Source organism: Neodiprion lecontei, chromosome 7 (genome assembly GCF_021901455.1).
Source record: "Neodiprion lecontei isolate iyNeoLeco1 chromosome 7, iyNeoLeco1.1, whole genome shotgun sequence".
In the NCBI taxonomy this organism is placed as follows: Eukaryota; Metazoa; Arthropoda; class Insecta; order Hymenoptera; family Diprionidae; genus Neodiprion; species Neodiprion lecontei.
The window spans coordinates 10,009,673-10,035,429 of record NC_060266.1 but is presented as its reverse complement, the minus strand read 5'-3'; the positions used below and the strand labels follow the sequence as shown (position 1 = coordinate 10,035,429).

Here is a 25,757-nt window from a genome sequence, read left to right as displayed (position 1 = left end):
AATAAGGGCGCTATCCTGAATTCTGGGAATAGGGGTTTCTTTCTCTGTGAGCTATCCGTGATTTATCTTCCCTCGTTTCCGGTGTTTGTCTTTTTGGTTATCTTGAACTGTTGCAGGTTTATTATTTTGGGTTATTACGGTTGAATGGGAAAAAATATATATATAACATGTATGTTATGAATTTGACTGATGAAATAACGGTTAATCTAGCGTGTGAGGACTGTTGATATAAGAATTTGGACGTTGTGATGGTAACTAAGTGCGTTGGTATTAATCTACGACTATCGGTAAGAGCACGTAGGGCTCTCTTATGGTAACTGCACGCTGGTCAGGTAGAGCGCAGAGAGGGCGCCGCCGTGGATACCGGCTGGCACGTAACACCGATATACACTGCGAGCACTGTAAGTTGTGTCGTCAATTTAGTATACTGCGAAGCCGTTCCTTCATAGTTAGCTATACTGGTTACTGCTTAAAACGGAACGCAGTACAGTATACTGTGATCGACATTTTTTGGCGTTACTTTCATTTCATACATAATATTTGTTTCACATTGCAATAAACACAATTTATTCAAATTTTCCATTTTTGTTTTTAACGGCCGGTATTTTTAAATGACAATATTCAATAATAATAATTATCAATAGTGGAAGCTGTTAAATTTCTGAACGCTGTTGATCACGTGATCAAAGCACTGAGAGCACCTTACCTCGAAAGCACCAGTGTTCACAGTAGAAAAATGGCGACGATTTATGACGTCATATATTTCCCTAGGATACTGCGACTGTATACTGTCCGTCTATAACGGAACGAATTTCTCCCCAGTAAGAGCACTGAACAGTGCTCGCCTCTGGTATATCGGAACATACCCAATATTTACGATCTTTTCGACCTCTGCGATGCTAGTGGCAGAGCGGAGAACTAATTGAAGGACGGGTTTTTGAGGACGCCGTTACTACTTATTCTCTTATGCTGTGTCCACTCCTTTACTGTAGTCTCCATGCAGTAGAGATTAGTAGAGATCAGTGGTCCGTGCCGTCCAATTGTCAAATTTATTCCAAGAAATACCGATGTTTAAACAGTAATCAGCTTAAATGCCGCTTCCAGCTGCCTTGGCGGCTCGTCTTGCTAAGCGAGGTCTTATTTCTGGAAGTGAAAAAAATGGTAAGCGTCAAAAATCTTCAGTCATCGTAACCTTATCCAACTTCACCGAACTTAACCTAGCTTAAGCTATAACCTCCATGTAAACTTTTGGAACAAATGTGAAGAAATAAAATTTTGCAGAATCTGTAAAAAAGGATCCGAAGAAGAAGATTCACGAGGAGATCATTGCCGAGGACTACGACAACGCAAAGGATGATATTAATCAAATAGATATATCTCAAAAGTTTATGGTAAAGATCAGAGCCAACTATGAGGATACCCAGATAGCACTGTGTTCCTGTGCAAGAAGCGATAGTTATACGTTGTGCTTGTATTCAAAGCACCTTGGGCACACCAGTTCAAAGGAGAAATTTTTTATAGCACAAATATATTGGCTTGAGTCAGCATGATGCTGTCCAATTACTATCAATCTCAATTTCTAAAAGCATGTAATGATACTTGATCTCTTGCAATATTATTCATCAAGAACAAAGGCTGGTATTCGATCAAGCAGGAACGGATACCCTTTCCTCACAAAAAATGGAACTTTGCTATCTGGGTATTTCAGTTATGTGCAAAATAGCATAGAACCATTCCTATTAAGGTAAACATATAGTAGTTCATATCAAACGCAACAATTCTTTGAATGATCAATACCAATTTGATTTCGATTATCAATTTTATGCTACGAATGGATGTAAGTCTCTGAATCAAAACAAAGGCTACTATACAATTTGTTTGGCTACCTATCAATGGTAAATGGAGTGTTGTTTTCAAGCACAGTGTTTTCTTCTGCGGCTCATATCCCAGTTGTTCAATAAGAGAAGATTAATTAACCTTTTAATGGTCGGAGTGGTCGATATATGGGCCAACCACGGGACTCATAATATTTGATGTTCTTTCAGGGAATATATATTATGTGTTGAATATGGGAAAAAGTAATATCAAAATTCCTGGAAGCATACTTGACCTTGAAAATTGCTATTTCAATGTCAGTTCTTTTTTTTTACTATTTTGGCCCAAAAGGGTTTATTTTTGGTTTGGGTTTACCTGCTTTGAGGCCAAAATAACAGCAAAAAAAATTTGACCTTTAAATGGCAGTTATGAAGGTCAAGGGTACCACCAGGATTCTTTTATCGATTTTCCCTGTATCCAGGAGATCAAATTACGTAGGAAAATATTTTCAAACCTTCGTGCCAAATTTTTTGCATTTGACTTTACTGTGCTGGTGGGGCCGTTCGATATATCAAAAAGCAGTCAGGTTACGGGCTCCACATAGAAAATTCATTGAATTTATTTATACATTTCACGTCTAATAAAAGGTCGATTTAAAAAGTTTAAACCATTATACTCATATTTCTACTCAATCTCGGTGTAGTACTTAAAAACGCTATTTAAGTTGGAGTTCCATTTCACAAGAACTTTCTTGATCTGAAATTCGTTGTATTAAAAAATTTTTTTTCAATTTTAAATTAACATGTCTGTCAATATTTTTTGCTTCCGATAATAGCTACTGAGCAATAAATGATTCCACTTTTCCACTTGGGCTATATATTGTGCATATTTTGAGTCTTTTTAGTATTGATAATAAATTTTTTCAGAAAAACCAAAACACATTAAAACGAAAATATAACCTGGACAGCGTTTTTTTGTTACAAAATTGAGGATGAGTAGAGACGTGAGTATACCGGCTAAAAAGTGTGTGAAATTAGCAACTAGAACCACTTTAAACAATTGAAGTTTATGCCATAAACAACTGAGATATGAGCCGCAAAGAAATAGACTGTACGCCAAAACAGTATCTGTTTTCTCTGCTAGACAGTCAACTGAATCGAAAAGTGGCCTTGAGTTTGATTCAGAGACTTACATCAACAACTTGTACAAAATACCTGCTGAACCATAAAGGTGGATATAGTTTATTCAGAAAAATGGTCTGCTCGAAGCAAAATCTTACATATGTAGAATATTAGAATATTTGAATTTTTTTTACTCAATATTTATCTATGCAGCAAAGATTAATTCCAAAACTCGAGTAGTGGCTTGGGACACTGCCCTCCCCTTCAATCGTTGTCACTTGTTCAAGGATGCATGTGGCCCCCACCTAAGACTGGGCCTGGTAAAGATAACAATAACAAAAGTGATTGACTAACAATATTTTTACGAGTAGACAATATCCGTTAATGTAGAATAAGATTGTTGTTTTATAGGGCTATAGCAGCTGCCCAAACAAGTACAACATCTATCACGAATGCAACAGTAAATGCAAAGAATTATGGGGATCAGGACGACTGCAGCCTACAGAAAAGTACATTAAACGACAAATAAGATTGTTACTAAAGTATCCATTACCTGATACTTGGAAAGCTGTATTCGATCCAGGATCGTAAGTATCAACCTCTCGTTTTTTTCGTCATTCACATTTTTTCTTTTTTTCTTTCATCAAATGCCGAATACCAACATTGTACCTTCCGATTTGCTACTTCGATTGCTACATTTGAAGGCATCGATATAATCAAGGTCCAAGTCGATTTAGGCCATCTCCCCGGTGATCAACTCAATGAAAAAGCGCCAGAACTAGATTAGGTTTGTTTTTCAAAGATTTACCCAAATGTTGCAGAATTTTTTATAGATTCAAATGCACATTGCATTGGCTTGCAAATGGTGAGTGTGCGTCTTTCTATAAAAGCTTTAAAAAATATCAAATGCTCAAGCGCTGTGCTTCAGTAAATGACATTTGCTTTGGAAATGTTAGAAATAAAACCACATTTGTTCTAGGAAAGCTGCTAAAATTCAGAAAAAAACCATGAGCATTCCTACAGAATACTTATGGACAACTTACTAAGGAATAACTACAGCCTTTTTAAATAGTTCTCGTGGTTCTTGGAAATACAATAGTCAATTGAGACCTTCCTCCATCCATGCTTGTTTCATCAATTAATTACATTTTCAATAATTCATGTACTTTCAATCATTCCCACCAGTGGACAACACTATTACTGGGAGTGGTCATCAGATTTGGTGTCATGGTATCCACCAGGACATCCTAAGTGCCAGATATCACAGCCAGCCTCACAATTACGTGAGGAATTGCACTTAAAAGCAGCTGATCAAGATGATAACTTGTCCAGTGACGAAAGCACCAGTGACCAAGAGCCCATGGAGGTGTGCATATCCTGAAATACCTAAAAGAAAAGAATCAATTGATGCAATCAATGAAAAGTATCTTATTTCAATCTTCGAAAGCAATATCAAGTTTAAAATTCTTAACCCTCAATCTGTGCATTATTTTGTTTATGCTGAAAATTAACTGCACATTTTGTGTATGTTAATATGAGTCGAAAAATCGCAAATATTTAGGATTATAAATTCAAGTTTATTATGCGACTCAATTTCATTCCCATAAAAACAAAATCGTATTATAGGGTCAATCCTAGACCGTAGCGCTGGTAACAAGTCACTTTTTCTATGCAATCCTACAATATTCTACCAAACTTCATTTGAGCTGTATATTATTTGTATTTTGATTTTATACTGTAATTAACGAGTCGGCGATGTTCATACCAAAAGTTTTGATACTCTTTTACTGGTGATAAGTATTGAAGTTTGACGTGCAATTATAAGTAATTGTAATAGTGAACACATATCCCTCATAAATTTTATAATATACAGCTCATCATGATAATTAATGAGAATTGTATAAACGCATGGGAATTTTGACAAATTATAAACTACAATATTTTCTGTGATATGATAAGGATACAAAGAAAAAAAAACACTTTTGCTCACCGTAACAAAGACTCAAGCATAATGAGTCCAATTTAATAGATGGCATATTCTGTGCATTTGAAAAAATTAGTAAGAAGCCCGTACGAAAACTAATCAACGCAAGGTGAAAGCTTCCAATTGGAAATTCCATTTTATCGAAAAGTTGACGTTTAAAGTATCATGTCTAGGAAAAAACGTCCATTCATTACAAAAACTATAAATATTGATCATGTAGAAGTACTTGAAAGTAACGGTAAGAACTCTTTTCAGCTATAATGAACATGCAGTAAATCTTGTGAATCAGTTTCTATTCAATTTTGCAAATGAATAAATCATGACTTCAGTTTTTCAAGAGACATTACCAGCTGCCAGCCTCTAGATCGAGAAGAATCAGTAGACAAGTTGTTCTTGAAAATCAAAAATTGAAATTTGACTGCTACTGCACAGTATTGATAAACGTATGATATATATACTTAATTTAATGCAACCATGATTTACAGATAGATGAAGCAGAAGCAAAACGGGAACAAAAACTTGAAATTATAGACAGATACATGGGTTTTGACAACCGACGTGTTCAGAGACATGAAAGCGCTAAAGAGAAGAAGGATCGATCTTTAGATCCCATGGATCCAGCATCTTACAGTGATATCCCAAGGTCGTTATATAATTATCTTTATTCTAATTAAATATCTTTATATTATTATAATTTTTTCAAGGCATTCAAATCATTGGCATCTGCTGTGTGTGGATTTGATACGTGATCATTTTCAAACATGCTATTTTTGCAGAGGAAAATGGTCAGATGGATTGGCCAGACACAATGAAGCTAAAACAGGAGCAGATACAACGGCGTCAGGACCACTTTATCAAATGCGGCCATATCCAAGTCCAGGCGCAGTGCTTCGTTCCAATAAAGTCACCAAACTAGAGTCAGAAAGCTTGAATAAACCGAAAGTTTTTTTTCCGGAAAAATCGGAGTGAAAAGAATATCTCGACATCTGTTGTACCTCTAATTTGCAATTTTACTGCAAAACGTAAATAATGATGAAGAATTGTCGAATTTTCAAAATAATTAATAAATTTATTAATTTTCAGTGTGATTTTGCTTGTTATTAATCTAAACACCTCCTGGTTCATAAAAAAATTCATCGTAATGAAATTATGTAAGAAAAAAAAGTTTGCCACTCACCGATAAGTAACTTTTCGCCAAGCGTCTGGTAAAATATCGACTGTACAAATAGTATACATTATCAAAAAAAATTTCGATTGAATTTAATTGACACATTACTTTTTTCTTATTATTATTATTATTATTAACCAAGTTACATTGTAATAATACGATACACAGTGCTGTATTTTGTAGAGATTCTCTGCGTCTGTACATAGACTGATCACTAAAAAATAAAAATTCAACTTAAAAATAACTTAATCCGAAAATATAACGAAATCACTATAAAAATTATTTAGTAAATCTGTGAAAGGCATTATTATTACACACTAGTATTCCTGAAATAATTCTGGATAATTGTTTTATACCTTTTGGTTTTATGTTTTTCATAAATTTTTCGTAATTGTTGAAATTTAGTCTGGCAATATACTCATGACTTCTTCCAATTTTTTTTTACTCTGGGTAATCTGAGCATTTTATTTTTAGTGATTGCAGTGTTGTCTGAGTGTTCTTGACTATGGTTTTGATAATTATGGGAGATAGCATCAAGCATGTATATCTTGTAAAGTTCTAGATGTTTTTTCCCTGCCAGTAAACCATGCATCAACCTTAGAATGCTGTTGTGTACACTTTCGATTAGGCTCATTATTGTTTTATTGGCTGATCCCCAAGCTAATATCCCATAAGGAGCAACACTAACAATAAAATATATTCCATACACAATCATTTTGAAATTGTTAGGTGCTATCAGTTTGCCAGTTCTTGAAAATACATATAGAAGGTATTTAGTGTAGTTTACTTTCTTTATAATCTCTAAATTCCATCTCAGATGGCAGTCAATGCAAACACCTAAAAATTTAGTTGAAGAGAGCTGCTACATTTTTCCACCATCAATTTCTGATTCAAAATTGACTGGTATGCTATCTTTGCAACAGCCAAAAGTAGCAGAAACTGTCTTGCTCACATTCAAGGATAGTCTATTGTGATAAAGCCAGTTGATGTAATATCTGAGCATATAATCACAGTATTACCGGCGTATTAAAAAATAAAACATTTCTCAATACTTTCCTCAAAATATATATATCACTAATATAAATAATAGTGGTCCCAAAACTATCCCTTGTCCTACCCCTGTTTAGATTTTCAAAAATGTATGTTTCATACTATTGAATTTAACTAATTGCCTTCCATTTTGCAAATAACTGGTAAATACTTTTAGTGATAGACCTCTTATGCTAAACAATTCAAGCTTTACAATGAGTTTTCCATGATTCACCATGTTCAAAAGCTTTAGTTAAATCTAAAAACACTGCTGCAGTTGGTTTACTTTGGTCTAAATTTTCGTAACTAATTTCAGTTACATTAGCTATTTTTTAACATATTTAGCTTTTGCATCTTTTGCTGCAAATCCCTTCCTGAAACTAAACTGCAAATTTGAAAGGATTTTATATTTATATAGGAAACCTGTGATTCTAATATACAACAGCTTCTCGAAAATTTTGGCAAAATTAGATGCAAGTAATAAATATAGTAAAATAAGAATGCCACAGGAATGTTTATCAACAGCCTTAAAAACAGGAACTACATATCTCAGTAGAAATACTTAGATTACACACGCAAACTAACGCCTTATGAAATTAGTATACTTGCCGTATATCTTTATAATATTGGCATGAATAATATCAACGCCCCTAGCTTTATTTTTCAATTTACCAATGGTACTTATTATTTCAAGGGCATCAGTAGGGTCAAGAAAAATTTAATTTTTGACTGATTCAATTTTACGTTCATTATTTCTAGTTTTGATTTTGCCTGCTAACTTTATCCCTACCCCACCAAAGTATTCATTAAACTGTATTCTCTTGCCTTCAATTTCATCCCTTGTATCATCAAACCGATGTTCTATGTCAATGTCAGATTTTTTTTTGTTTTTACGTACTTTCCTATTTACATACAACCAAATTCTCTTCTGATCCATTTCCTACATAATTTCTACGATTTTCTACGAATATTTAGAGAAATTGGGACATTTCGTAATATGTCTTAAATTTTTGATATTGAATATTCATAGTTTCCCATAAAAACTTGTAGATTTTCATGAACGTTTGTATTTTTTCAATAAAAAATCTACAAGCTACTACAATTTTGAACGAAAATTAACAATACTTTACGAAAAACTATGCATATTTACAATTTTGCAAGAAATAGTAGGAAATGTTCCAATTTTTGTAAAAATTAGTAAGAATTTTTACCAGTTTCTACATTTTTCTAATATTCCCCTCTGGAAATTCATCAAAATAATTAGCTGTATGATGGATATTGGGAGTTACACGAGGTCGTAGAGTTTTTCGGGATAAAAGAGTAAAAATAAAGTAATAACATGGATTGAATAATTGACAACACAAGACATAGATTTCACATAGTACATTGAATTTTATTTAACACACTATTTTTGAAAATCTCTGACACTTCTGTTGTTACATTTATGTATTATTGAGCCAGTAATGACAGTTGTCTTATTACGATATAAATAATAACATGTTCATTTCTATAACAAATATTAATAAAGATTCATAATCACTGTTTTCTTTGTGTTCTTTTGTTTTCTTCTTTTTCTCTCCTAACGTGGCGTACATGGTACGGCTTGATGTAGATAAAATTTTATCTACATTCTTATCATACTAAATATACATAGGTATGTATACATATCGATATAAACAGCAAGTTTACATAACATACATATTTTTGTTTTTCAGAAACTGTTTGCTGAATGTTTTTATCTCTCATCTTGATCCCTTTTAATATAAATTATTTTTCACATTGATACGTCAACGTTAAAATATCTTCTATTCCATTTCAGTTGAATTTTACAATCCAATCCAAGCCAAGCCAAAAAATTGAAATGTAACCAGACATTACTGTTTTGGAAATTCACTATTATTAATATATTATTGCGATTACTAATGTTTTGATAATCAAGATTCGAAATACGAGATCATAAGATGATGTATAGTATACACTACACATGTACCTTCAGTTATTGTACAAAATTTAATCTTCTGCATGGACTTAATCCCCAGTTGTCAAGGTAGGAAAAATTTTTCAAAACCGTATGAATTTGAATATATTTCCAACCTTTTAAATGTAATCGGCCGAGATTAAATTTCTCTTTTTTTCATTATCTTTAGCTTTCAGTAAAGTACATTAATGTGATTACAATGGTTGGCGTAAGCAATTTGGGTATACGGATAACTTCGAAGAAAACCGTAACTTAAAATGACGTGTTGAACTGGACACAAAAATCTGCTATCACTTTTTTCATCAAATGTATATAGGGTATTATATTTATACATATCTATATTTATGCATGTTTTCATTTTAATTTACATTTAATATACAACTAATACGAGATATGCCGACAATAAACTCTCTGCAGTACTTAAGACAAGTTTGTTCTCACAGACTAGATATGCCACTTGTAATGTAGTGGCAGCAGTAGCAGCAACTAAAGGGTAATTACATTTTCACACATTTTCAAATTATTGCAATTAATTCTTATTGATAATCGAGAATTACGGCTTGAATGACGTTTTTAAATTATTATCATTTGTTACACACCAATTTATTTCCTGTCAAATATATAATAATTTCTAAATAATTTAATCTACGTGTTAATACTATTCATTTACTGATATACTATATTATGACAATCAAATGGTAAATTTGCTTCTATACATCTTCACCCTTAAAGCAACGATTTAAAATCAATCAGGAAAGATCGATGCAGTTATTCCTTCACATGCTAGGTAGGAAAACGTCTTACCATACTAATCTTTAATCTCCGAACTATTTCAACTCGGGTCATTTTATTTATTTACTAGTTAATATTATAACTTTTTTAGCACAGAGCCATGTTACAGCATAAATCTTGAAATTATTGCTCTAAAACTCCCCCTTACGAGACTGCTTCTTTATTCCTTTTATGAAATATCTTCCACATATTTTCACCTACAGTGCCAAACATTATAGGAAAAAGAATTTTTATTTTCCAGACAAGAAAGGCAATGAATTGATTTAAAGCGTATTATCTAATGAACAAGGTTCGAAAGAACGATAACGAATTAAATTAAATTAAATAATACTCGGATATGTCTAGGAAAATAAAAAAATAAAAATTAATATGTTATGATGAACTGAGAAACACAAATGAAGTAAGTATACTTATTAACATTTGAATAATAATGCAAAAGTTAAACAAACCAGGTGTAAATTTGTAGTCTAAAAGATGTATGTACACTTGGGTGGTTTTTATTCAACCCATGTTCGAATTTCAATTATGCCGCCTCATCGTTTGTATCTATATAAAAAAACAAAAAATTTCGAACGTAACGTGAATGTCCTAACTTGATTTTTACTATCCATTGTAACGACGCGAAGTTTTCCATTTAAAATAGATGTGATTCTTCTCTTATAATGTGATTATTTTACTGAAACATCTAATGTTTGATGGAAAAAATAAATATTATATGGAATTGACAAAAAGATCGATAGTACTTTCAAGGGGAAAAAAAGAAAAAATGTATTGGCCATTCTCAGGCATTTATGCCCTGCTAATTTCAATATTTTTCTATTTTTTAAATTAGATGCGGATGATTGTTACTAAATATCTCTTTGATGACTTTGTTAGAACCTAAAATTTATCATGTTATGTTTCTAGATAACCTGAATACGTAATAAACGTCAGATATGACAGATATCTTGCTTTCTTCCTATCATTTTCAATTAAAACAACGAAAAATATTTAAATTAGCAGGGTAAAAATGCCATAGAATAGCCAATACATTTTTTCTTCTTTTTCTTCTTGAAAGTACTATCGATCCCTGTCAATTCCACATAATAACAATTTTTTTCGTCAAAGATTAGATGTTCGGTAAAATAATTACATCAGAAGGTAAGAATCACGTGTATTTTAATTGGAAAACTTCGGACATCGGACAAATAAGAACCACCCTAATATACGTACACACGCACATGAGCACACACAGAGTTGTATATATCTTTACATTAACAGTGTTTCTATAGTCAACAAAGACTGCAGCATTTAGATGTATCACCAAAGTGAATATGACAAGCTGCAGGAACGGCCGAACACCCTTGACCCATTGTATTAACTAATTGATGGGTGATGTCCAAATTCTGATTAATGTCACCGTAACTACCTCGATATCGATGATTGTTGTCGCACCAGTGTCGCTGTTCCTCCCAACACGTACCATGACGGTAAAGTAGTACAGATTTAGGAGACGAAGCAGATACCTTGTCTCTCGTAATACTGCCACAAGATTGAGCTTTATATAAGCGTCCTCTGCCGAATATCGAGGGTAACGGAATGCATAATTTTTTGTGAATGGCAAAGTAACGACTAAGCAAATGAAGCTTTTTGTTTTTGCAATTACTTTTTGTAATAGCCGTAGTACGATTATCATCATCTTCGTTATTGGTTGGTTTTTTATTATTAGACGAAAATACTCTGTTACTTTGTAACTTTGATGATTTTACCAAATAGTGATGACTATCCGGATTAACTGTTTCTTTCTCACTTATATCAACTGATTTATCGAGTTTACTATTACTAAAACCTTGAACAAATACTACATTTTTACATTTGGATTTATCAGAGTGATAATGATGTACTGTTTTATCATCTTTTGAATGTTGTAGTTTCATCGCGTTTTCCTTTAATTCTACGATTATTGATTTTCTAGTAGTAGTAGTAGTAGTAGTAGTAGTAGTAGTGGTAGTAGTAGTAGTAGTACTATTACTACTACTACTACTGCTACTACCACTACTACTACTACTACTACTACTACTACTACTACTACTACTACTACTACTACTACTACTACTACTACTACTACTACTACTATTACTACTACCACTACCATCATTATTATTATTGTTGTTGTTGTTACTATTATTACTATTAGTACTAGTACTAGTACTAGTACTACTACTACTACTACTACTACTACTACTACTACTACTATTACTACTACTACGACTACTACTACTACTACTACTACTACTACTACTACTACTACTACTACTACTACTACTACCACTACTACTACCACTACTACTACTACTACTACTACCACTACTACTACCACTACTACTACTACCACTACTATTACTACTACTACTATTAATAATACTACTACTACTATTACTATTACAACTATTACTACTGTTTATACTGTTAGTGGTAAGTGACCAACTGTGAAATAGTCTCGCACCAAACCCCTTCGCCTTCTGTTTAACATTAGCCGACGATGTGCTCGAAGTATACTGAGTGACAACAATGCTAGAATTATGGATATGACAAGGACCCTCGGCTTCTTGAACTTCAGTAATACGATTCAAAGATTGGCTCTCTCTTAATCGCGTTTCGCCAGACCTTCGTCTACCCGTTCTGTGCCTTCTTTCAAAAACAGTCGCCCTGTTAATAGCGCATCTTTTACTTCCCTCTGTACCATTGTTGGTCCCGCTATTATTCTTGTTATCTTCCGTGCTCGATGAACTTGGAGGACACTCTCTGTTGTCAGACAAAGCTCTCCCATGGCCAGTCGTGTTACCGCTGCCTCCTCCTCCTTCACTGCCACCTGGATCCTGAGAATCGCTTGAATCATCATGACTATCCCTTCGTGGCGGTAGCGGTTTTCCCGAAGTTCCCAGTTTGTGAGCTCGCTTTTTTCTCCCTTCGCTGTCGTCATCACTGGCATCAGAACTTGAACAAGACGCAGTGCGAGTTTTGTGAAATTTACTTCGCCTTTGTTCGTAACTGGTCCGTCTTACGATACGATTTCTTGACCAGTCTATAGAGGCCATATCCTGATCCTCGAGAATCTCGTTGAAAGACAATTCTGGAAGTGTTACATTGTGTGGCGCTGGCAAGGATTTATAGCTTGGCAACAATTGACTGTTCCCTGTAATTGTAGCTGTGTTTAAGGGAATCGGAACGGTCGATGATACTGTAAGAATTGTAGAAGTTACTGAAGCTGAAGTATCTAAGCTGGGTTTTATTCTCTCTGGAGACTGCAAAGAGGATTGGTGCTTGGTCCCCATTCGCCACTTGTTACAAGGGGTTGATTTTGAATAATCAGTTACAGACTTGGGCCGCCTGTCTATATTTTCGGTTTTTTTTATCCAGTCCTCTGAGGCAACTTCGAGTCCGGAATTGTCGAGATTATTTCTGAAGTTGGCATCAAACAGATTTGCCTTCATTGGTTCAGATAAATTTTCAACACCTCCACCGCTGTCAGCAACTTTGACTGAGGATTTATACCCAGATTTATTGCTGTCCTTAATGAACTTATCACAATCATCGCGCGAGTTGGCTATTGTCGTTTTATTGCATGCAGATATTGTTATTGGATCGTGCGTGTGATGAGAGTGAGTGTGTATGTGACTGTTATGAATGGAATGTTTCTCCAGATTTTGAGAAAGTTTTTCCTGAATAACGTGTGACAATTTTCCTTCTGATCTTGATCCTCTTCTGCTAACCGAACTTTGCGTCGAGTTACTACCATGATCATCTCGACCTGAGCAAGAAGACATATCGTCCTCGTCGTCCTCTTCTTGGACAATACTGCACTTTCTTGTTCGAAAGTTCTGCAAGGCACGTGAAATAAATTATTTTGTATCAAAATATCTACAAGCTTTCGAATCTTTTATTTACCTTATTTATATGGTCAGATGATCTCAAGTTACAAGACCTAGTTTTATGCATGAGTTTTGACAAAGTACAGTAGCATCGGAAAGTCGGTATGCGAAATTTTCGTACTTTATAATTGTACCATCATGAAGCAGGACTCAGTTCATTAAAAAAGGCACGAAATGAAGTAATCACAGATTAAGAGCTCTTAGATAAGAGTATAATAAAAGCATAGATAAATGTCAAAAGTATTCGTAGATAACTGATGCTAGTTTACCTGTACTTCTGTCGATGAATAAAAGAGGAATTCATGTAGTGCCAAAGTGGACTTTTGTTGTGATGGCAAGACTCGTGATCTGGAAGTTCTCTTCGAATAACAAAACAAATGACTTTTTCGGAAAATCAAAGCAATTAAAAGTGACTTGTGGAACTTGACACATATTCATAATAAACGAAAGAGAATTACAGTATTTTCATCTGATGCGATTTCATGTATTATACTTGAGCCAAATTAGTTTGCAGATATATAGTGAAACAAAAATGTAAGCACAAAATACGTTAACACGTAAACTTACGAATGCAACTTTTTGAATTTACAGTATACATTACACCATAGGGTGGGCCAAAAAAATCGAGTATTTTTTTTTCACTTTATACTACGAAAACTTGGTTGGTAGAGACCTCAAAAACATTCTCTCCATGTATGATCTCTTAATTTTAATAGGAAGGTCCTCCGCCTCGCAGTTTTCTATTTTTTTCTTATGGTGAGGAAGAAAAATACATATCTCGGTATCTACTATTTATAAAAAAAACATTCATCTCATATTTTCGTAGGAAATTGAATTCTCTACAAAAAAAGGTTTCTTAAAATTTTTTTGTATCCTCACTGTTCAGAAGTTATTGAAGGTTGAAGTTTGATCATTTTAAGGTAGATGTCGTTTTTTTTTAGAATTTTATAACTCTTCAACAAAAAGTCATTATAATACGCGCAACTCATGGTTGTGTCGGAAATTTACTGCTCTACAATAATGGTCTCTTATGATTAGTTGATTAAATTAACCGTTCAGAAGATATTCACCGTCAAACTTCAATGCACACTATTTTTAACAGTTTTTTGTTAATAATTAAAACAATTCCAATTTAATTCATGAGTTTCGGGGAAATTTGTACAAACTCAAACAATTTCAATTTAATTCATGAGTTTCGGAAAAATTTGTACAAAAACTATTAAAAATAGTGTGCATTGAGGTTTGACAGTGAATATCTTCTGAACGGTTAATTTAATCGACTAATCATAAGAGACCATTATTGTAGAGCAGTAAATTTCCGACACAACCATGAGTTGCGCGTATTATAATGACTTTTTGTTGAAAGGTTATAAAATTCATTAAAAAAAAAGACATCTACCTTAAAATGATCAAACTTCAACCTTCAATAACTTCTGAACAGTGAGGTATACAAAAAAATTGTAAGAGACCTTTTTTGTAGAGAATTCAATTTTCTACGAAAATATGAGACGAATTTTTTTTTTTATAAATAGTAGATACCAAGATATGTATTTTTCTTCCTCACCATAAGAAAAAAATAGAAAACTGCGAGGCAGAGGACCTTCCTATTAAAATTAAGAGCTTATACTTGGAGAGAATGTTTTTGAGGTCTCTACCAACCAAATTTTCGAAGTATAAAATGAAAAAAAAATGGTCGATTTTTTTGGCCCACCCTATTGCACCATGTTTGTATTGCATTACAATTAGACTGATTCTGTTAAAAAAAAATATAAGTCATGTTCCATAAATGATTCAGGCTTGACCAATTATTTGCAAAATGCTTTCTCAGCATTTCAACTCACGGATCACGAAGTACAAAAAAAAGGACTAATTTGTTAAAATTTTGAGACTTATTTGTTGAAAATCTGTTTCGAAAGAAACTTTCGAGCACATTATACGTTTGCGACAATAAGAGTGAGACAGGTGACTGGCTACTATATATATGATAGTTTTAATACAATAGTTTTCATAGTCGTCATCATTACCTGTGTTACGTCGCCAACTGTTCGAGGAATATTTCGGATTGATTCATTTAAATTGCTTAATGCATGCTGATCTACTTCTGTATTATTTGGAGCGAGAACATTTTGCTTGCTGAAACAATAAACAATCCGTCAAGTTAGGTGTGTCACACACACCGCCCAGGTATGATGAATACATAATCAAACAAGAACTATTGAAGAAATATTTAGTTCATTACCAAGCTTGGTTACACAGCCAAAGATAATAGACAAGGACACAAATGATGAAATGACAATATAATCCAATGAAATAAAACCCTTGATAGAAATACTATAATCATTTGATTAGAAGATTGATGATAAAAAATAAGATTTTTTTTATCACTCTTCCATTCGTCGATCATATTACATTATCACTACGGACATTGGTTAATAACACAATTTTCGAATCTTTTTGTTTATGGCGTTACATACTTATGTTACGTTTGCGTATTTTTCCAATATACATATCATCGTTTATTCACGTGTTTCTTATTAGAATATTTTTATGCTGCTGCTGAGACAGCTCTCAATAAATGTGTATACAATTTTCCAACGTTCAAGAAGAAGTCATATAAACCATTTGTCGCCTATGATAATTTCCTATTAGGACACAGTAGCAAAGCGTACGAAATCAATTCTAATTTTAGTAATTTGATACTTTGTTAGCACGTCTAACAACTAGCGAATGTTTCTTAAATTTGAATACATGCAAGAACGTAAAAATAATACCATAAGCAGCATGAACAATAATTTCTAACACAGAATTTAGATTAAGTCAGATGTAATCCTCTAATCTATTTGGGACGACTTTGTAGGTTAATTCTAAGCTTAGGAGCATTTCCAGGAACACGTGTGCAATTTTTATTAAATACACTTGTTCCAAGAGCAATGATTTATCTATTAATTAATCGTTGATATGGACAAAAATTTGTAAATCATCTCACAGATTAAAATGCTGTGAACTACATTCCTTGGCATAACAACAGTTGTATGAGTTTAAATGTATAAAAAAAAAAAAAAACCTATCAAGAGTTAAACTAAAATTTTGTGATTTCTCACATTGGCCTTATCGATTTTTTTCTTTCATCTCTACTCTACAGTAAGTATATTTAAATAGTACAATCAATTATTACAAGTGTCAACTATATGTATTTTCGAAAATTGGTGTATTTTAGATAATTCTACGTGTCATACACTCTCTTAATCGCAATTATCAAGACAATAAATTCGAGGAATGATAGAATTTTGTAACAATAACTTTGGCACAGAAAAATACGAAAAGTAATCCTAGGTTTTTTGATAGTATAAGAGACTGAGAATTTTTTTGAAATGAATAACATGATTCTATATAGTATTGCTGTTCACTATACAGGGTGTTCCTAAATTGCCTCCCAAGGACTAGCCAGCATGATACCTCGTTAAAATCCAACGAGAATTTCTTTTCCGGAAGCTCGTCCGACGCATAGTTTTTGAATTATAAGCGATAGCGCTAGGCCAATCAGAGTGCACCATTTCATCTAGATTTGCCGCCACGGAAATTGCTGTTTTGTTCGTCTGGGTGAATTATTATTATTCGTTTATGAATTAAATATCGGCACCTCCCCTCTCTCGCTGCTGCACCCCTTATGCTTGAGGATGCGCTTCTGTTGACACACACAAGTGTGCGCCCATGGATGTGCGGCCAGCAGCGTGTGCCGCGGCAACAATACCGAGGTCAGCGCCCGAGAAGGGGTACAACAGGGAGAGAGGGGAGGTGCCGATATTTAATTCGTAAACGAATAATAATAATTCACCCAGACGAACAAAACAGCAATTTCCGTGGCGGCAAATCCAGATGAAATGGTGCACTCTGATTGGCCTAGCGCTATCGCTTATAATTCAAAAACTATGCATCGGACGAGCTTCCGGAAAAGATATTCTCGGTTGAATTTTAACGAGGTATTATGCTGGCTAGTCCGTGGGAGGCAATTTAGGGACACCGTGTATATGGAAATAGTAAAAGTGGGAATGATAATTAAATTGTGGTACTAAATTAAAGCAAAGGAATTCAAGTGGATAGTGTTAGAGTAGTTAGAGCTCGTTGATAAATATAATGTAATTTGATATTTATAGTAGCATGCAAGAGCGAAAAAAATGTGAATAACTTATCACATGCATTACTATCACCAAGATTCACCTGGATGAGATGTCAAGTACTTCGGAACCATTTTTTTGTACTTGCTCTTGCCTGTGAGCACGAAGCTTCCTTTCCGCCAGCAGGAAATACGTTGCAGTGATATGATTGTATTCATTCTTATCTAGTGCACTGCAATATTTTTCAAAGTATTAAAACTTTTATTTGTAAATTGACATTACTTACCTGGTAAATTTTTATTAGTTAGATTGCGAACAGAAAGAAAATATCCGTACTTCACACAGTAGCAAAACGAAAAAAAAAAAAAAAAATATCTGAGAAAACATAGTGCAAATAAAATATATATTAATCGTGAATAAACTAAACAATATTGACAAATAGTGGGGTTCTCTGAATGGAAAATGAAATTCTTCACGACTTCTATGAAAAAAGTTACCCAAATATTTTTTTAAAAAATTCGGTGAAAGGACCACAATTATTTTACTAAGCTTGGAAGTAGGAAAAAAATCAACATACAGCCAAAAAGAAGGTGATATGCTTAAATATATTGTCATATAGTGCTTCACTTACTCAAGTATTTCTTCTTTGGTAGCAATGTTTCCATTAACCATTTTGGTAATAATGAGATTATGGTGGTCCTCTGAAACTTGTTGCCTTGATACAAGGGGCAACGATTCTACAGGGTCAGAATCTGACCCTGAAACAAGCCAGGGATTGGATGCTATTTCCTCGAGGGTAGCACGCCGTTCTGGTTGCCTGACAAGCATTCTTGCTATCAGTTGCTTACATCCATCAGAGACATGTGTTGGAATTGAATATTTGCAGTCCATAATCATGGTGAGGGTTTCACTATCATTTGCTTCTTGAAACGGAGCTTGACCGCAAACCAACATGTATAGTATAACACCCAGAGACCATACATCTATGAAAATAGGTATTTTTAATTAAAGTGTAATTTAAAAGACTACTATTTTTTTCGCTAGTTTGATATTATCTCACAGCTTATGTCACACTCACCAACAGCAGGAGCGTCATAACTATCTCCGAGGAGAATTTCTGGTGCTGAATAAGCCAAAGAACCGCAAGACGTCTCCAGCTTTTGCCCCGGGCAAAATCTATTACTGAACCCAAAATCCGTAAGCTTCACCATTCCGAGTTTTTCAAAAAACACAACATTCTCAGGCTTTAAATCTCTGTGCACAACATGGAGCCTATGGCAGTAAGAGATGGCCCTAACTATTTGTCTGAAATACATCCTTGCGACCTGAATTATCACAAAACAGTATCATTATATAGTGAAAAGTACAATTAAGTAGTGAATAATCAATTTTTTAATCAAAGAGTAACTTTTAGTATCATCTGATCAATAATTTCACTACGATTACTTTCAATGCTGACAGAGCCTCAATTATTCAAGCCTCCTTCATCTGAGTTTGCGATTATTCAAGCTTGTCTCGAAGTTATACAGGGTGTTTCATTTCAATCACTCCAGGCCGATTACTCCCAAACTAAGCAAAGTAAGAAAAAATATTTCGTAAAAAATATTTAAGGTTTCAATGGGGAAAGAACATCAACACAGCAGTTTTTTTTCAAGTGGAGCCACCAAGGTCAGGTAGAGGTCAACTTGGTTTTTAAAATGGAACAGTGTACTTTTTTTTTGGGGCATCTGAAATAGGATTAAAAAGTACTTTTCGGTTCAGAATGCGGTAACTTACCGGTACCGTGCTCCATAGCAACTTGACTAGCTCGTATTTCATTACCGATCAAGTTTAAGTGATAAGAATGTACATTTTGATGCAAAATTTCATGTCTCTTCAGACGCTAATGGAAAACATACACTGTTTAACTTAAAAAACCAACTAGATCTTCACCTGACCTTGATGGCCCATTTACGAAAAATCTGCTACCTTAGTATTCATTGCCCCTTCGAACCTTGAATATTTTATACAAAACCTTTTTTTGAATCTTGCTTAATTTTGGAGTAATCAGCCTAGGGGGGTTAAAATGAAACACCCTGTATAAAACTGTCTTGTATGAGCTTGCCTTGGCATGTCTGTCTATCAATATTCGTTAGAACTTAAGAATGTGCTTGAATTTGGTTACTCTGAAATATTGGGGACGAGTTCTTCAATTATTCTATAAAATAGCTCCCAAAGTAGACAAATGCAAGGACTGATATTCGGAAATTCCTAAAAAAAAATAGTATTACAGCACAAACCTCTTCGCTCAATCCACTATCATGCCGCATAATGTAATCATAGAGGTCGCCGCCATCACCCAATTCGAGTATAAGATAGAGCTTTGTCTGTGTGTCTATCACCTCGTACAATCTAACGACATTTGGATGCTGTACCAATTTCATGCATCTCACCTAGAAAGGAGAATATTAAATATAACATTTGAATACTTTTTTTTTCCTCTCAGAAATGAATGAACACAACTAAAATATATTGTAGGATGAAAATAATGTCTCACTTCTTGAAACAGATGAGCACGCGATATTTCATCTAGTTTACTCTTATCGATAACTTTGACGGCGACTTTTTCACCAGTAAATACATGACGAGCAAGTTTGACAACAGCAAAGTGGCCCCGTCCAAGTGTCTCCTCCATATCATAAAGGCCAGCAATCTTGCCATCGTAATTGCTGTGCCCTACTCTCCGATGCATTGTAATCCTATAAACTTTGAAAAAGGAGAAAGTGGAACTGAGAAAAATAGCAAATGAAAATCGAGTACGCAGAATACACGAATATGAGATGTGGCAAAAAAGATCGTGTTCAAAGGTCATGCCTTTCCCAATTGCCACCTTTGTTTTCTAAAGTGCAGATTTAAAATGCATCAAAAATATTTAGGAAAAATAGTTTACTCCAGATTTGGAGACCATACTACCAAACTTATATCGATAAGATTATAGAAATTCAAATGTGATGAAAGCCTTGTGAACAATGCTCGGAATAGTGGCTTACAAATCTGCAAACTCTCTATAGAAAAATATGATCATATGATTACGAACTAGCTAAATTTAAATTCTGATTCTTCCTATCAAATTATTCAAATTCTTTCAATAATGTCGGCAAAAAAATATTAGCCAGTTGTGTTTGCGAAAATCCAAAAGGTGTCTTCAATTACTACAGACTTTTCAATAGCATTTTATCATTTCTTCACGATGATGTATTTGTAAAAAGGTATTGAGTATTAAAGCTTGCCAATGACTGAATAAGAGAAACTACATTTCGCTTGTATGTGTGGGCATACTTAGGAAACTGAAGTTATTGTTATTACGATAAGGAAACACCAAAAAAATGACCAATTGTAACTTTACAATGACTTTGAAGCAATTTTATTTTCGAACCAATGGAATACGAGGAATTCAACTAATTATGGTAAAATATTCAAAGAAGTATCCGTAAAGTTCAAAATAATAAGAATTTATCAGCTTTGTATTAGGAACAATTACGGCAATTAATTGTAATCCTGTAGGCTACTGCCATATACCTAACTTTTATACATAGTATAAACTTGTAAAGCCAAAATTGCATAATGAGACTGTTTGGAAGAAGCTGTTGAATCCAAGATATAAATTATAGAGTAAAGTTAAGCAAAGTATATTCATTTTATAATTGTAACTTTTATCCACTAATGACGACCCGACTTTATCCAATATTTTCTTATGGATTACGACCTTTGATTTCACAGTTGTACATGTGTGGTTTCCAAAAAATTATTGAATTTAAAAGAGATAGATACAAGAATTAAGAATGAAAGCCTGAATTTTACATAAGCTGAGGTTTCAAAGTTGATAAATTCTGAAGGAGCGGTGTAAAATTCTCTGAGACTTCTACGTTTCCGTCCCGGTACTACTAAATTTCATAAGAGTACATATTCATGTAGCTGAAATTCATACTGTATCAAATCTTCTTTAGGCTTGGTCAATTTCAAGTATTGTTACAAATTCGAAACTCAATTTGAGTTGCAGAAAAAAATTCTTTATAAAAATTTTACGTATGGTTGAAGATTACGATTGCAGACAAACTTCAACTTATTATATGCTCATTCATGTGAGCATATTTATTGAGTATATGAATAAGTGGGAGTCTGTTCTGTTAATATGAAGAATTTTATTTTCGATCTCTATCAAATCTCCAATTACAAAATACTTTTAAATTCAATAAGACAAAACAACACCTAGGCAAACAGTTCTGTAGGACTGTTTTGTGCTTACACAGAGGGTCTACTGCTTATGATTAGGTACTTCAAATTGACTTCTAGCATGTCTGGATTTTCAATGTGTTATACAACAACAGGACGAACATCATGAGTCTAAATTCAATTACACACCCTAGAAGGAAGCCCTTGCAATTAAACTATACTGCCATTCATTCTTGTTTACTGCATTATTCAATGCTATGCCTGTGGCTAAAAGACTTTGTTGGCCTGTAACCTTCCATCTCTTTCATCTCTTCTATCTTCCTTACTCTTATCATAAAAATTCAATAAAAACTAAATTTCTCTTCATACAACCCAAATCGAGAGGAAAGCAGTTGTGACCAAAATTCTGCACAAGAATCGAAAGGACCTACTAATATTTTCATTTGCCAAGAAATTAAGTAGTTTTTCATACCTAATAACTTTCTGCATACATTCTCACTAAGAACCAAATCGTATTGCATGATTCCACATAACAGATATAAACTTGAAAATAAGATAATCGTATAAATTAGAACAATTTAATCTCGCAGTGAAATAAATATTACAGTAATTTTTCATTATTATTTTGAATTTAAGTAAAACGCTGCGCGTAAGATTTTCATACATATTTGTCATTAGAATGATAAGGAAACCTTTGTCAAAATCTAATACAGTGATTAACTCAAATGGAACTAGAATGAGATTTGCACAATGACCAAAAATAAGAGAAAACTACTTGTCACCAGTCTCGGATTATTTTTCAGGTACAAATGCAGAGAGTTATTGCTAGTCTGTGCAGAAAAAAGTCAGAGCAAATACAATGATGCAACAACAACAATAAATTCTATTATGTCGTACTTATGTCAAGCCAATCATCACTGTAATATTGTAATACGTTTGGAGTTTAAATGGAAATGGCGAATTTAATAATTAGAGACTGAAGAGGGGGGAGGGGGGGGGGGCTGGTCTGTAACTCCTTTTTTATTTGCCCATTGTTGTGTCAGACTGCCAGGATGATAGTCGTGCAATAATAGCGGATAAATGACAATACCTATGATTCGTACTTCAAATCTACGTGATGAAAAAATGAGACTATGCGAATAAGCGAGAGTGGAGAATAGACGGTGATTGCTTGTTTAGGGCAAACGATGGTAAAAATTATTCTTATTTTGAAAGTTACTTGGAGTATCATTTCCATAATCAGTCCATAATGTAAAATTTTTGCAGTGTGCGGAAAGACCAATAGCCGAGGCTTGTGAGAAAATACATAGTCTATTTGTTCCGATACTCGTAATCGATAAGCGGTTTAGTACGCATTTATTGCGAGTAACCGTGAACTCGGTAAATCCGCAGAGGTTTGTTACAACGGATGAAGAGGCCATTTTAAATTCTATTAAAAGCTACACATACCTTAGGTATCGTTCGGTTACACCTCTACACGCTGTCATCTACAGCTATCCTAGTATCCTTAATTTCCTATTGTTGTTCCGTACATCATTCAACGCTTATTATCATCACACTGTTCCAATCACAATAATTATTATTTACTTCAAAGTCCACTTTTGGTTAATACATCAAATTCCAATTACGAACAAATATCCCAACACCTCGACTTTTTCAGACTTTTTAGAGACGGAGACGCACGAATTCCCACGAAGCGGAGAGGCTCTGTGTATATCACAGGCAGAGAGACTCACAAATGCATGGACACTACAGGTATGGAATCCGAACGCAATGCTAGCCAAATGGTCGGTGAAAGTGATGAACGATCCACGGATTGTAAGCGCCTGGTGGCGCTACCACTGCGGGCTCCGTCAGCGTATCCTATTCGTAACCAGGCGCTGGTATCGCTTGCGAATACATCCCGAACTACAAGATCTTTCATCACTTCCACGAACCACTCTTCGACGATTCCTCCATATTGTGACGTCGGAACGGTACCTAGTGGAAATCTCCAGATGTTAGACACCGGAAACATTCACACGCAGTTACAGCCAGACTCACATCAGTAGTTTGGGTCACCAATTACCGATTAAGTATTGAAATACACCGGACAACGGGCATTCTGTCGCTCTAGTCGAACGAACCGAAGAGGGAGAAATTGTTGGATAAAAGATTTAATTTGGCTTACCTTTTTGAGAGTATTCTGGATGCGATGACTTGTAGATTGGTGAGAGGTTTTAGTGGAATAACTGACTTTAATATATTTGGATATTTTGACTAACTTGGTTTATTTTATAAGTTTGATATTTAAAAGTCACAAACGCAGAGTTACACAGTGTAAGATCTTAGACTTAGTAAAAATGGAGTTGAAGCTCGCTGAACTTTTGGGCAGAGTAACGTTGTATGAAAGTTTTAATGCAAAAGGCTAAAGGATTTTACCGCGAGACTGTACCGGAACTAGATGACGAATCTGGAGGTAGAAACACAAGAGAGCGATCGAGTGATCGGTCGCCCTTTTTATAGGGGTCGATCGTTGCGCAGAACGATCCCCCTCTCTAGTTTTTTGGTCGCCTTTGCGCACCTCCCCTCTTTTCTAGGAATTCTAATTAGGGCACGACATCTTCGCCGCATGCACGCCTGTGATCTTAGTTCTTTAGCTATTACTATATTGTAGGTTTTTACGTATGGTATATCGCTGCTTGGTGCGGTGGTGTGGGTGCGTGGACTTGGTTCCGTAGTTCTCCGAACTGCGTGAGCTTTTCGTTGTGTCGCCAGCCCCCTTTGTGGCGCCAGCCCCCTTTGTGGCGCCAGCCCCCTTTCTGGCGCCCCTCAGCCACTTAACTACCTGTCTACCTCTTAATGTTTTTGCTATCTTGCTCGTTACAAAGCCCATATTTCATTTTGGTTACCTGTCGTTTGTTAGTTTTATAGTTATATCTATATAGAATTGTATATGTATTATAGTCGACTACTGTCGTTGTTAGTTTTATAGTTGTATCTATATAGAATTGCATATGTATTAAAGTCGACTACTGTCGTTGTTAACCTGGAGTACAATAGCAATTGTTTACGAACATAGTTTGTTATTTGTTTAACATTATTAGAATCACGCTGCTGCGAATATCTTTAGTTGTTTGTGTTATAACTATCTTAACAGATTTAGGGTACTTAGTAATTTGATGATTCATAGCTTTAGAGCAGGTTTACATGTTATATGATTCCTACTTTTGTATATGATTCCATTCTGTAGTTGTTAATTCTTATATTGATATAAATCGGCTTGGAAGCTTCTAGAACGTTTTCGTTTCGTCGGTAAGTTTCCTAATGTATTCTCTAGCTAAGGCTCTGTATGGCTCCACATTGGAGATCTGCATTGCCTTCAAAACGTTGTGCGTGTTGCCTACAATACGGCGTTGCGAAAAAAGGTATAGTTCATGCTGGGTAATTAGCATTCACGGTTTGATGGTTTTGCAGTCTCTGGTTTTATGGGTTGCAGCAGTGCTATCTTTACATTATATTGGTTATGCATTTATCTATGGTTTTACAGTCTTCTGTACTCCAGGCTATATAGTAAAGCGTATGTTGCTTAAGTATAGCTCTCAGCTCCGAATGCACAAATGGCATTGCTGAGTGCTATATAATAATTGGGT

At 34.4% G+C, this 25,757-nt stretch overlaps 2 protein-coding genes across 4 annotated transcripts; one reads left to right on the top strand and one right to left on the bottom strand.

The window, feature by feature from the left end:
- The first annotated feature begins 970 nt into the window (after positions 1–970).
- On the top strand, positions 971–6,008 carry LOC107227401 (polyglutamine-binding protein 1). Of its 3 annotated transcripts, none has more exons than XM_015668530.2 (6): positions 971–1,161; positions 1,282–1,391; positions 3,348–3,523; positions 4,122–4,302; positions 5,406–5,563; positions 5,697–6,008. In XM_015668530.2, the coding sequence occupies exons 1-6, from the start codon at positions 1,092–1,094 to the stop codon at positions 5,887–5,889; spliced, it is 888 nt and encodes a 295-aa protein (XP_015524016.1). In that variant the 5' UTR covers positions 971–1,091; the 3' UTR covers positions 5,890–6,008. The 3 variants fall into 3 exon arrangements, with proteins under 3 accessions (XP_015524016.1, XP_046600719.1, XP_046600718.1); XM_046744762.1 differs by lacking the exons at positions 971–1,161; positions 1,282–1,391 and adding exons at positions 2,880–3,045; positions 3,150–3,256; XM_046744763.1 differs by lacking the exons at positions 971–1,161; positions 1,282–1,391 and adding an exon at positions 2,792–2,818.
- A 2,477-nt stretch (positions 6,009–8,485) lies between these two features.
- LOC107227400 (probable serine/threonine-protein kinase MARK-A) lies at positions 8,486–24,079 on the bottom strand. Its single transcript, XM_046745458.1, has 9 exons — positions 23,575–24,079; positions 20,450–20,651; positions 20,193–20,345; positions 18,992–19,238; positions 18,545–18,896; positions 18,017–18,145; positions 15,823–15,931; positions 12,215–13,747; positions 8,486–12,103 (listed from the first exon to the last, which is right to left on the bottom strand). Exons 1-9 carry the CDS (start codon positions 23,610–23,612, stop codon positions 11,159–11,161), a joined length of 3,708 nt encoding a protein of 1,235 aa, XP_046601414.1. The 5' UTR covers positions 23,613–24,079; the 3' UTR covers positions 8,486–11,158.
- Between the last annotated feature and the right edge of the window lie 1,678 nt (positions 24,080–25,757).